A 13,819-nucleotide genomic window follows, 5' to 3' on the forward strand; every position below is an offset into this window, starting at 1 on the left:
GAGGGCAGAACCCGCTGGCGACGTGTATGTGCAGTTACATTGCATGAAATAGGATTGACATCGGCGGTCAGACTGTGATGATGGAGGTGTGCACGTGTGGCCGCAGGCATCCTGTGAACTACATGCATCCATAAAGAAAACAGTGATTGCACAAAGTTTGTGGAGTTTACACTTTTGGCTGTTTTAAGTGATGGTGGCAAGTTTAAAATGTTCAAACAGTACATTTTTTCTCATAATAAGCAAGGGTTAGCTTTGTAACTCAATCAGCAGAGGGTCAGCAGGCCACAAAAAGGAAGACCAACAACAGAGTAATACAAGCGTAGTTTGGTCAAACTGTAAGATAATGAAAGAAGCAAAGAAAGAGCTCTTAGTCAGTGTTACTCCAGTGGGTTACATCTAACACTGGCTTCTGCTGTTCTTATTTCCAAGTTGTCATATTTGCTGTGCTTTTGCGGTGTTTTTGGCAAAAGATCCTGATGCCAAAAGCCACCTTTCAGATATGCTGCTTGGCAGTATCAGCTGAGAACGTGGCCGGACAGAACCATTTGCAGTGATTTAAAACGCTGCCGGACGGAGGCAGCATGATATGCAGATGGTCAGCATCATTTGAGATCGAGCTGGAAAGAAGCTGTCACCTCTGCATGAAACGCTGCTGGAGGTGTTGGGTTGAAACTCTCCCAGTAAAAAAGTAAAATAAGGAGCACAAAGGTCCCTGTAAGATGGGCGGGAGGAGAGGTGACTGTATCAAACAAACCCCAGACTTTCATGTGGGAGTCCAGTGTTTATTTCCCGTCTGAATGTGATGCTGTCTTATCTACTGCCTCTTCTGCATCTAACGAGCATGAAGTGTACATTTCCTGTTTACTTTGAAAAGGCACAATGCATTTAACACTCTGCCAGAACGCCAAGAACAGATGCAGGAGGATACCTAGCACATCATATGTAGACGTGAATGGCACTGACCAAGTGGCAAAATTTGACAAGTTGGGTTAAGAATGGGTTAATATACAGTCAGCTACAGTCGGTTTTTTAGAACTTTAGCTCATTAAAACATGTGTTCAACAATGATACAAGAACATCTAAGCGGTCTTGTTGCTATCAGCGTCAATGCACAAGTCCAGGAAAAGCAGACGTGCGTGCCTCTGTAGTGCCCCTCTGCAGAAAAACGCCTGTCCTGGTCACATGGTACACAGGGAGCCTCAATGGCCAGCAACGGCCCTGGAGATCACATTGGCTGTGGCAGCTTCTTGTGAGGAAATTTGTCTGTTATTGGGGTTTGCGGCAGGGATTTAGTATCCCAACAGGAGGATGACTGTTATAAATTAAACTGACATTAGAGTTTTAGTTCGAATAGGCATCACTACATTACACGAACCACCTCTTGGCATAATCCACTTTATTTTATCATCTTGTCAACACTAACAGTAACTGCACTTCTTGCCAGATGCATCCAAATTACTTTCATTTCATTTTTTCACCCTTCTGAGAATCACAGCCGCATCATTTGGTAAAGTAGCGAGTTATTCATGGAGCTCAGCTAGATCCTAGCAGCCATCCCAGTGAATTTTCGGCGGTGTTTGAAGGTGATGTGTAACAGTGGAGGTGTGCTCAGCTGAGTACAAAGCAGTGCGTGCTTCAGGGAGCTGAGATCAGTCAGTGAGAGCTTTAAAGCAGACGGACAGCTACGTCACACACACAGACAGCAGAGCAGTGTCATCATGAAGGAGAGCGCACACTATGCTGACACTGTCTGGTGACAGGAATATATTTTTAGGGCATGGGCATCAGTTGGGTCTGGCAGGTTGTCCGACACTCTTCGGGTGAGTTATGAGCCTATAAAAAACAAAGAAAAAACTGGGCAAATATGCTGACTGACTAATGAAAATCATGAAAAGAAGGCAATGAGCAACCCACCAAGAAGTTACCCCAAAATTAGAAAGAAATTAAAAAGTATAAAGTAGTATAAGAATATAGAAAATATATTAAAATATAAGAATATTTTACTATAATAATAGTAAAGTAAGTATAAGAAAATTATCTGAAAACTAGTGGCACAAAAAGGAAAAAATGTCTAAAAATTATAATAATTCACAAAAATATATATAAAATTATGGTAATTCTAAACATAATTTGGTTTTTAGAATTTCCCTAGCTTTAAAAAACAAACAACACATTATTAAATGATTGATTTCTGGCAAATTGCAGGACATTAGGAGATAGTAGCTCATTGCCTTTACCCCAGATTTTCGAGAAAAAAATATCGCAACAATTTTTCCAGGATTTAGGGATAAAATACTTGTGAAAGGCTTCTGAAGGCAGCACAAGAAAAGTGATGTCAATCCAGGTTTTAAAGGGTTACATCTTTTAACCCTGAGACAGAACACAAGCCATGTGAAGTAACAAGAAACAGCAGAACAGTACATACCTGAATAAAACACACATTGAAAAAAAACATTTACATTTCTGAATAGAGATCACAATGAGCGCTTGGTTTAACTGTTAATTAGGATCTGCATACATGTTATTTCCAATGAAAAAATGAAAATATTGTTTAGGTTATCAGCATTTGCTCCATGCACAAAAATGCATGATGCCTCCTTTTTCCAAGTGACACATGCTCACTCCAAGGGCTCAGACAGAAACACAAATACATAAATCTCTCACATGAAATAGAAAGAAAATGTGTTTTCGGGACATTTAGCACGTCAGACTAAGTACTGAAGACCCTGAAAACACATTTTCTCACATTTGGTGCTGGAGAGAGCGCAGCTTTTGGTTGTTGACTACGTTCACGTCATTGACCTTAAATATTTGCATGAGCTAAGACGAAAAACTTGAATCAAAAGTTTAATTTTGCCGGAATGTTAGGACGACAAAGCTCAGCCTGAGTTTACGACCGTCTGACACCAAACAGTTGAGATCACTGAGGCGTGAGGTTTAACTCTCGTGATTTTATGTTAACATTAGAAATGTGTCTGCGACAGTGAAATCCTTTGGAAAGCAATTTGGCGTAGAGTCAACATTAGTAATTCACGGCTGGTCAGTAGAATATCAAGCACCCTGTCTGCTTAATGAAAACAGCTGAACTTTGTGCTGTTTTTTAAACGTTTTATAGCATCATCTTCTGTTTTATGACTTACATTAGCTGTGAGCTGCTCCAGCATCTTCTTTATTTACTCAGCAGCTTTCACAGGAAGAGCTTCACAGTTTTGGAACATCCTTCCATTAAAAAAATGTACAATAAAGTGACTGCTCCAGGTCCTTTGTGTATAATCTAAAAACCAGACCCACCATCTTATCCTCGCTTCCTTTTTCTGTTGTCATTTCTTGGTTTGCGTATGTCTGATTTCTTTCCTTTTGGTTTTATCTGTCTTATGCAATTTAATCTGGCTTCCTGGAAATTAGCAATGAAAAAAAAACAAAATAAAAAACAAAACAAACAAACCAACACGGAAGTGATCTGAAAAAATGCCTTAAATTAAAATAATTCACTAAAATAAGTTATACAATGTAATCTGGGTTTCTGTTGTAATGGTTTAACCCTTTGACTTGATTGATATTACTTTTCTTGTGTTGCGTTCAGACACCTTTCTTAGTATTTAACCCTTTGCAACCTGGGCAAATAGGCTCCACTACTTTGAAAAACCTGAAAAGGAAGCAATGAGCAACTTACCAGGAATTAGTAAAAAGCACAAGAGAATTACTTGAAAATGAATGACCATACAAACAAAAGAAAAACACAAAAGAAAAAACGGCAAAAAAAATAATAGAAGGGAATAAGTAATAATTCAAATAATAATTCTTAACATTTCTTGATTAGTTGCTCATTGCCTTCCCCCCAGTTTTTCAGGGAAAAGAATTGCACCAATCACAGGTTCAACTGCTTGGAAAAGGTGTCTGAATGCCGTGCAAGAAGAGTGATGTCAATCCAGGTTTTAAAGGGTTACACCTTTTAACCCTGAGCAAATAAAGGAAAATGAGCAATTTGGCAAGAAATGTTCAGCAATTTTTTTAAAAAGTAGTAGGTCTAGATATTTTTAAAAGGGGAAAATATCCCAAATAATATTAATTTATATATATCTATATATATATTTGAAATCCTGTTAAACTTTTTTAACTTTATAAGGACTTTTTCCAGGTCATTTTCTTGATTTTGTCTGTATTTTCCTTTTATTGATTTTTTTTTTTTTTTTTTTTTACCAGTTTTTGGTTAACTTTCTTGTACTTGTTCCTCATTTCTTGCAGATTTTTGGGTCGTTCTCTTTAAAGTTACTCATTGCCTGCCCATGTTTTAAATAGATTTCAAACCAATTTGCTCAAGTTTCAAAAGGTTAACTGCATGTGACATGTCCTCACTCCTCTAAAGTCTCCATCCTGATTTGTTGTTTGTGTTTTAGCTTTCTCTGCTTGTAATTTCATATGTTGTGTGTTTTATTGTCGTTTTAATGGCTAATTGAACATCTGGCCAGCGGACAACAGTTAAAAATCTTTTGGCTAACACTGGCACATTTACAGTCATGTTGATCAATGCGTGTTCTCCTGCAGAGTAAATGAATAAAATCAAAACTATAAATTTAGTTGGTGGTCTTAAATCCAGTATCAGGTAACTGCAGGAGGAGGGCTCTAAATCTGGCTCTCTGAAACCTGAAGATAACCTACACACACGCACGTATAAACTGACACACCATTCCAAAGATGTACAGTAGTAACACATCTGCGTCGCAGTGTCATCATGTGCAGTGATATTAAACACTTTGGCATCGTTATTGGAGCTGATGCGTGCGGCAGATTTAATGGGAGTCCATTTTGCGGGGGGAAAACACGGTGTAAATCGAGTGTGCGGGGTAATTTCGGAAGTGGCTGGAGGAGCCGGCTGACACTGCAGTAAAGGGATGAGGTATAGAGAGAGCCCTGGGGTGCCTGGCAGCTCCTCAATAGAAGTGTCAGACTGGCTCACAGGGGAAGTTTTACTGCCAATCTGACTCAGTCAATGTCGCCGCTCCATCGAGGAAGCACAAAAAGCACAGATGTACTTACGTCTGCCAAGTGTGACAATGTCAATGAAAATCTCCCTCTCTCTTTCTCACACAAACACACATCGGTGAGGGCTTCTTATTGGCCTCATCCGTCACCATAAACCCAAAATCTGAACCTTAAATAACCCTCATCATAAAGGTCAATCTCGCTCGTTTTCATTCTTATATATTCATCCTGGCCTAACATGCTTATCCAAACGTCGTTATGACTCTGAATTTTGCTCAATGGTTCTGCCGCCTCAAATGACTCGCTGACATAAACACAAAGGGAACTGAGTTAACCTGATTTCACTGTTAGATCTGTGAATCCATCTTGAAACGCATGTGCAGCTTTAGCACTTAACCCTTTAAAACCTGGATGGACATCTTTATTCTTGCACTGCATTCAGGCACCTCCACGTGTATTTAAATCTTCAGAATCTATTTCCTTTCTTTTGAAAATGTTTGGGAAAAAAGACACTTAGCAACTTGTCAAGAAAGGTTCCACAAATTTCAAGAAATTAGTAATTTTGGAATTGTTTTTTTTAAGAAGTTAAGGGAAAATGTCCCAAAACTTTATTTAGAATCATTATAATTATGTGTTTAAAAATATTTTACAGAATTGTTCATTTTAAGCACCTTTTTCATGTTATTTCTTTATATTTGTTTTTTTTTTCCGTCATTCTCAGGCAAATTACTTTTTACTTTTTTTGCGCTAATTTTGGGGGTATTATAAGTTTTATTTCCTTTTAAAATAACTTAATCAATTCATGACTTATATTACTTTATGTTATAAAATCCTATTTGTTATAAAATCCTATTTCATGTTTTGGCATCTCAAACCCCCAAAATATATGATTTGCACAACCGTTCGTGCATATGAACAGACTAAGAAAACTACTAAAAGTGGCATTTTTATGATAATGAATAACAGTAATGATAATAGTTTTAAAGCTGTTTTTTGGATTGAAAAATTTTTGTCCAACAATTTGTATGTTCTCAAATGTCAGGGTGGCTCAACAATAAACATGAGACTTTTGAATTTCACAAATGTAAAGATACAGGACTATTTAAGCCAGACTGTTTCATGTATTTCTCTACACCTGTTTTCACTGGTATCATTTTGTAATGCCGGCTGTGGCAAAGGTATGTCAGCAGTGGCCCTTGTTTTGCAGTAGCTGTTATTGTCAGGTAGAAGAGAAAATACCATGTTTGTATTTTAAAGTCCCAATCTGTAATTCTTGATCATATAAATGTGGGGTAGATTTACAAAAGAATCTATCACAATGTAATCTATGGATGGAAGCTTTTTGGAGCAGTCTCAACCCATCATAAATAAGAATATAAGTGTATTCATTCCAGTTTTAACAAACATTATCAATGAAAAAAAAAAGCAAATACATGTAAACTGATACTGAAAGTGTCACGAGTATAAGGTGGCAGTTAACAGAATGGGAGTCATACAAAGTATATATTAAAAAAAATAATAGGGTAGCCAGTTCTCATTATGAATTCATAAAATAGCTTTGACGTTTGATGTGCCAATATGTGTGTTGGTTGCCATGTGCTTGTGTTGTCTAAACATAACCACGTGCCACATCATCCCACCATGTGCTTGTGTTGTCATCACGGTAGCTGCATCCCAGAACATAAACCGCAGACACAGAAAGATACCTAGACATGGAAATCCACCGCAAAGCAGTGCGACTTGGGATGAGGACATGTTGGTTAGGGAGCTATGGCAATTGGAGAGATGGATAAAATCACAAAAGGTATATGGATCTGGCTTCAATGTTTTGGCTTGATATGTAGTGACTGATAAGACCAAATGGGGAAGCAAATTCACAAATCCTAGGATTGTGGACATTAGGCGTAAATGTATCTATAGTTATACATGTAAAAACAGTAATGTGTAAGTGTGGCTGTAGTGTCAGTCTGCTGGTTGACTGAATGCAAACTGTCAGCACAACAACAGGAAAAGAAAAGTGTGCTACACTCGCACTGTAATGGCTGTGGGCAAAGAGGATTATCTAGAGATGGATGCGTCACTCTCATGTATTTCCCAGGAGAATGCCTTTGGTGACCACTCAAAGTTCTCCACAAGATGTGATTGGGCTATTTATCTCTGCTGATCCTCGCAGCTGTGTGTTTTTTAGTCGCTCAGCACAAAGCTGTTCAGATTGTTATTACTGTACAAAAGTTGAACATTTTTTATCTGTATTAAACGCATCACAATTCTTTTAATTCTCTTATTACATATGGGATTCCCCTGCATGTCTCCACAGCCAGGTGCCACTTTTCTTTTGTCACTAGCTCTGCATCCTCCTGCCCTGCTGTAAATGACAAGCACAGCCTCTGTGGGGCCACACTGAGGACCTGGGAATGACATCTTATTTGGGGAAGAGGTGCAGCCATTAGCCTCAGATCTACGCCATTGAATGTTGTGTCTTTCAAAGGAGACCCTGAAATGGGACACAGTTTTGGACTCTGTACAAACTCACCCTGATGAGCTCTGCCAGACTTACAACAGCAAACCACAAACCCTCAAAGCCCATATAATAGATCTTGTTTGAAGGAAGAGCATTGCTGCACTGACTTCTACAGATTAAATGGTATACAAAATGACATATGTCTTTTTGTACTCCAGAATGTGCACTGGTGTGGCTGTTTCTCTTACACTTTTAAGGATTTATAGATATAACATTAAAGCTTAGGTAACACCAGGTGTTCTGCTGCTCCGTCTGTGCCCAGAGTATACTATACACTCCTATTGTGGTGCAATTTATCACTCAACAATATAGACACGGCCCTGCGATAGTCTGGTGACCTGTCCAGGGTGTACCCCGCCTTCCGCCCAATGACAGCTGGGATTGGCTCCAGCCCCCCGCGACCCTTACAAGGACAAGCGGTTACAGAAAATGACTGACTGACTGACTGACTGACAATATAGACACACTAACAAAAGTTCAGCTTCAAAAATAGAAAATGAATATGTGGGGGCAGATGTTGTAATTGTGTTTGGCCAGCCCATTCTCATTACAAAATCGTAAAAAAAAACACCACAACTCTTGGCTTACAATCCCAACCCCAAAGCCACCTTTAACGTTCGCATGATACGCTGCTGCATCAGCTGAGAGCACAGTAGGACAGAACTGGTCAAGGTGTTGTTATACGCTGCAGCGAGGGTGGACAGCACCTGCCACGGAAACCTGATGATCAAATTGGTGGTTTTACTTTAGAACGAGGCAGGACAGAACCTGTAACATCCACATGATAGTAGGACAGCATTGTGTTGAAACGCTGCCGTTATCGACATAATATAAGGATTGCAAGGGCAGTGGACGGGTCCAACAAACCCTAGACTTCCATGCAGGAGTACAGTGGTTGCTTCCCATCTGAATGTTCAGTCATTTTCTTCATATTACCGTGTGCTTCTTCCCCTTAATCCTAACCATTCTTGAGTTTGCCACCTAATCCCAACCAATCAAGGCAGCATGTGTCCCGCCGTTGGTTGCCAGGTGCTTTTGTTGCCTAAACATAACCACATGCAGTGTCATCCCACCAAATGCTTGTTATCATGGTAATGGCAACCTGGAATGTAAATAGCAGACTCACCACTAATTTCCACCAGATCCATGTGCAGTCTGACTCTGCTCCATCACAGCAGACAGAGCAAATAGATTGCACTATAGCCTATGTGTGATTTCCACTGGCTCCGCTGCGCTGCGGAACGACTTCGTCTCAGTTCCAGTAGTCCGGACACTTGCAGATCAGATATGCAAGCCTTCTATTTTTGCCAGATGCCGGAGCACTCCGCACATAAATTCAGCCGAATTTAACACAGAGCAGACAGGAAATCGGACAGAGATACAACATTAAAACATCCAGTTGTTTTTCAGAATAAAACACTCTATGTTTACATTTGATCGCATTTCACTTAACTACATCAACAAAACATCAATATGAGCGGATCCAGGCCTGTATTAGCAGGTCAGAGGTTTTCGGAGGTCACTACCAGCAACGCAGACGAGGAGAAGCTAATTATGGAGGTGGAAAACCACGAAATGATTTATGACACCACACATCCTTTTATAAGGACCACCATTGAAATGAAATGGCGTGGAGCAACTTGTTGGGAGTTATGGGAGTGGATCGACATCACCATAATTAATCCATGGAGTGAATGGAGTTATTACTTCTTCTGTACCGATATAGTGCGCATGATTCTGTAATTACTGTGGGAACTCCTCAGTCTCACCACTCCAGCTGACCGGCAGTGCTGCACCGTGCCGGACTCAAAATGCAACCGGCGGGGATTGACGGATGACAGAACACACAGCAAAACCGCAGCCGAGCCGTAATGCAACGCACATGCAACCGGTGGAAATCCGGGATCAGAAGGATACCTGGAGCATAATATGTAGACTCTGAAGTCCAGTGACAACATGTGATTACTTGGGATGAGATCATGTTGGCTTAATTTAGTGTGTACCTGTCATTACGCAGGAAATTATATCAAGAATCTGCTTGTTTGACATGCAGCGCTGCACCATGCATTGTGGAGGTTTGTAAGGTGTTGTTGTTGACCACTCTGCAAGCCTGTCTGATCTACAGTTACTTGGAAACCCTTTCTTGCACAGGTCTTGCACATGAATTTTTCCAAGTGTTTATTTCTGCAGAAGTCTGATGAACTTCTGACCACACCAGCAGATGACTCAACTTTACATTAAAGAACATTTGTCAACAGACAAGAACGCTGGTCTGACTTGACTTATGTGCTTTTGCTACTCATCTTTGTTCATGCAGAGCTACTGTGTTCAGCTTTATTTGACATCATGTTATTCACAGGTGTGAGTGGAAGCAGAAGTTAAAAACTTCCCCATTTGTACTCTCGACCACAAGTTATTTGATTCTAGATCCTGATGTGCTGTAGCCCCTCTGTCACAAGCACAGTGCCACGGTTTGAAAACAACATGCAAAATGGCCAATATTCTGTCTTTTCACATGTAACTTGTTGTTTAATACCTTGCAACTATCACCATAACTCCCCTGGTTATTTCAAGCAGAGGCTTAAATGGGCTAAATATAAACCTGACTTTCTGCAGCTGTGCAGCAATTACTGCACTTCCTCTTTCAGCACAAATAGAGAATGAGATACCTCGGGTCAAAAAAACAGGCATGCTGCTTTCATCCTGCGCACACAAGACAGCAACAAGTTTACCACAGAACCCAGCAGCTTTCATCTGCTGCACAACGTATGGACTGAAGCTGGAGTTACAGGCACATTTGGAGGCGACTGTTCCAGAGAAACTTAATCCTTTAACTGCAAACTAAGAGGTAAGTTGTGAAAAGATACACTGTATTTGCTGTAGTTATGCTGCATTCATGTGATGTCAAAAGGTCATAGTTTCTTAGTTTGGAAGTCATTCTTATGACTTTGATGTGCTCATGTGCTTTGATGTCGTAAAGTGGGAACATAAGCTACACAGAAGATGGGTTGCATCTGTGTTTGAAAGAGGCTGATAGCTGTTTCCAGTTTATTTGTATTTTTATATCATTTTATTTTTTATATATTATGTATCATATTTTTGTATTTAACTTAGGTCACTACATGGACAGCAGTTAACATTAATGCCAAATTACACTTTACAAGTGATCAAAACTTGATATTCAACATGTGAATTCATAAAAAGGTTTCTTACCACTGACCAAACATTGACTTTTGCGACGTCAAATCAGCAACATGTGCAGCTACTAAAGGTAAATAATTACTACAAGGAACAAACCAGGAAAAAAACTGCATACACCATGTACAGTGAATCCTTTCATCAGGTTGTGATGCGTCTTTTTTCACAGATAACCTCAACATGGCGCATGGCAAAGAGATGCACCTCTTGTTTCATTTGGCGTTGCTCTCGCTGGTTCTGACATCAGCTCTGAAAACTCTAGACTCAGTCCAACAGCTGCAGGACAGCGGCTTCGGTCAACCGCCGCCTCGCCACGGCCTCAAGTTGCTGGTGTGGTACGTTCAGGACTGCCTGGACAACAACATGCTGGCTCTGTGTGACCCCACTAAAGAAGAGTTTGGATTTCACAAGTTTCTGAACTTCGCGCATCTGCTTCCAGTGATAAAGGACAGAAAGCAATACACGTACTTCACCATTGGAAACCTCCACTATCGTCATGCTGAGGACCTGCCGTACGAAGTCAGGAAGTATTACAACCGTAGTGACCCTGACAGCAACAAGGACAGAGTTTTGGTGAGATACAACAACAACAATGAACACATTGACCAAATCTACGCATCTGCACATTATGAGGAAAAGGAGACGTACATAATTGGGCCCAATCTTCTTGCCTCTCTCCGACAGCCAGCAGCCCACATTAGCATAGAAATGTGATGTACTCCTGATGTAAAATCTCTCTGTGACAACTTTAATAGCTCTGTGATTCTTCCGAAAAGATGTGATGAAACTACAAATGTGTTTTAAACAAGCTTGACTGACAAATTTGGCTGCTGCTTTTCTTTGTAGTCAAAAAAAAAGTGCCAGACGTCTTTGATGAGCTAATTTAACTCTTGAGTCTGAATTAGAAAAGTAATCGTGCACAGCCTGCCTGCTTGTAGAGTATACAGTAAGGAATGCTTTGTTTCTTTGACCAAGAAAATAAAAATATTTTTTAATGATTGACACATTTGCGTGTGTGTGTGATCGAGTGTGTGCAAAGACTGTTTATCTTTTGCCTTGATTCCACCACCAGCGTGTTGATGACATTACGTCTGCCACACTGTTTTGTGCCGCCCTCCATGCGGCTCTATATCCCACCGGGAGCGTCTGCAAGCATTTCTGAAGTGGAGCGTCCTACTGGTTGATACTGTAGACTTGCTGAGATTGTGCTTATTTTGTCATTTTCCCTTGATTTTGTGGTCATTTTTTGTTGATTTTTGTGTGTGTGGGCAGATATGCTACATATAAATAACATACAATAACAGACAAAAGCTCTCCTTTTGTCTGTCCAAGCGCTTTCTCAATTTGCAGTGCACTGAGCTCCCAGGGCCACTGTATTTACCTGTATTTTTAGATTTTTTTTTCGATATCAGCACAACTCATTCTTCATTAGGCTATAACGTACTTATCAAATGCCACCTGACCAATCAAAACTGAGTATATGAGTAGCAAAAATGAAACTAAAATAGACAAATTATGTGGAGAGACTTAGACGTTAGGCATGACTCTGCTTTCTCTGTACAGATCACAGGGCGAGGAAACAGCATGCAGTTTTAATGAATTAAATGAGAAAAGTGCAGAAAATAAAAATGATTAATGAGGCTACGGACAAGAAATAGGAGTTTATTGTTCAGCGCTACATCCTTCTGAGGATTTTAAATTCTATGACCTTACTGTCTAGGTCAAAAAGTACCAGCATAAATATAAAAACTCTAAATATGAAAGTTCCACTGAGCTTTAGAAATTTGTATGAACTCCAATATCAGCTTGAATAGCAGGCAGTCAATCAAAATGTTGACTCTAATGAGTTGTGAAACAAGGCAGCACACACCTTCAGGGCCAAAAGGCACAAACTCTTGCAAAACTCACTTTCAATATTATGATGACAAAGCACCTTCATGCCTGCAGTCCTCAAAACCCACAGAAAGGCCTCATTCATCTTCGGCTCCCCTCTGTTGCCAATGGGAGGACACCATTTGGATCGCTGTGTGCTCACAAGTTGAATTCAGATTTGATTTGATACTCCCACTGAAAATATAACAGGGCTCCTGAAAGGGCCCGTGAACAAGCAGGAGCAATATTAGCAGATAAGAGAGATTTATAGGGTCCTCTCATTGTACAGAAAGATGTGGAGCACAATGTCTGATTTTGTTATACTACCCACAGAGGCCTCAAAACCTTAACTGAACTTACTGTTGATATGGTCAAACTCAACATGGATCTGTTGTGTTCATACAAGATTTCAGTCCTGGTTAATGTGGCTACAGCTGTGGTTATCAGTGGACATGACAAATACAGGTTGGTTTTACAGGTCAGAGTTACATGTCGTCATTGTTGGGCCAAACCTTGTATCTCCATATTTCAGTATTTTCTTTTTTTTTTTCTCTTTTTTTTAAATCACAAATTAATTCAATTGGTCGATCAGTGGTCATTACCAATTCTCAACCAATTAAATGTATTTTAAAAAGCTTGTGACTAAACCTATCTCCACTGGATCCTTTTAAAAACACAGCATTTTCTCTAATTACAAAGAAATAACTATTTTGGAGATAGAACATTTGTGCCCGATAGCAGCGATGTGTAACGTGTGCAAACCACGGGGCCGCAGACATGTCTTAAGCAGATTGTGTACACAGATGGACAGTGTCTCTCCACCTACCACCACTGCACAAAAATGAAGCCAAAATATACAGCTGGTTCCATTTTGTGCTGGTGCAGCCTGTTGTCATTCTGAACTCATAAAATATCCTCACTTTTTCAGAGTGTTTTTTGGCATAAGATCCCAAGAGCCACCTTTTGTATCCACATGAAACGATGCTAGACGATGTCAGGTGAGAACATGAACGGACGTAATTATTATACACCAACTGATGGCCGGACGTCCCTGTGTCTGCGTGGACAGCACAAATTTGCATATTGACCACACAGTGTTAAAGCAGTTCCAGTCATCTGGGTAATTTTACACACAGCAGTGGAACTTTGGCTTCATGAGCAACTTTCATTGTACCATATTAGGCCTCCAATGCTCTGTCTATTTCTGTTTATTCTTTTGATCTGATATACATAAGAGAAGTATGA

At 40.0% G+C, this 13,819-nt stretch overlaps 1 protein-coding gene across 1 annotated transcript; it reads left to right on the plus strand.

Annotated features, from left to right (window-relative positions):
* Nucleotides 1-9,974: 9,974 nt before the first annotated feature.
* si:ch211-198c19.1 (uncharacterized protein LOC100151013 homolog) lies at nucleotides 9,975-11,706 on the plus strand. Its single transcript, XM_042490771.1, has 2 exons — nucleotides 9,975-10,352; nucleotides 10,872-11,706. The coding sequence occupies exon 2, from the start codon at nucleotides 10,883-10,885 to the stop codon at nucleotides 11,414-11,416; it is 534 nt and encodes a 177-aa protein (XP_042346705.1). The 5' UTR covers nucleotides 9,975-10,352; nucleotides 10,872-10,882; the 3' UTR covers nucleotides 11,417-11,706.
* Nucleotides 11,707-13,819: the final 2,113 nt, after the last annotated feature.

Source organism: Plectropomus leopardus, chromosome 7 (assembly GCF_008729295.1).
Source record: "Plectropomus leopardus isolate mb chromosome 7, YSFRI_Pleo_2.0, whole genome shotgun sequence".
Lineage (NCBI taxonomy): Eukaryota > Metazoa > Chordata > Actinopteri > Perciformes > Serranidae > Plectropomus > Plectropomus leopardus.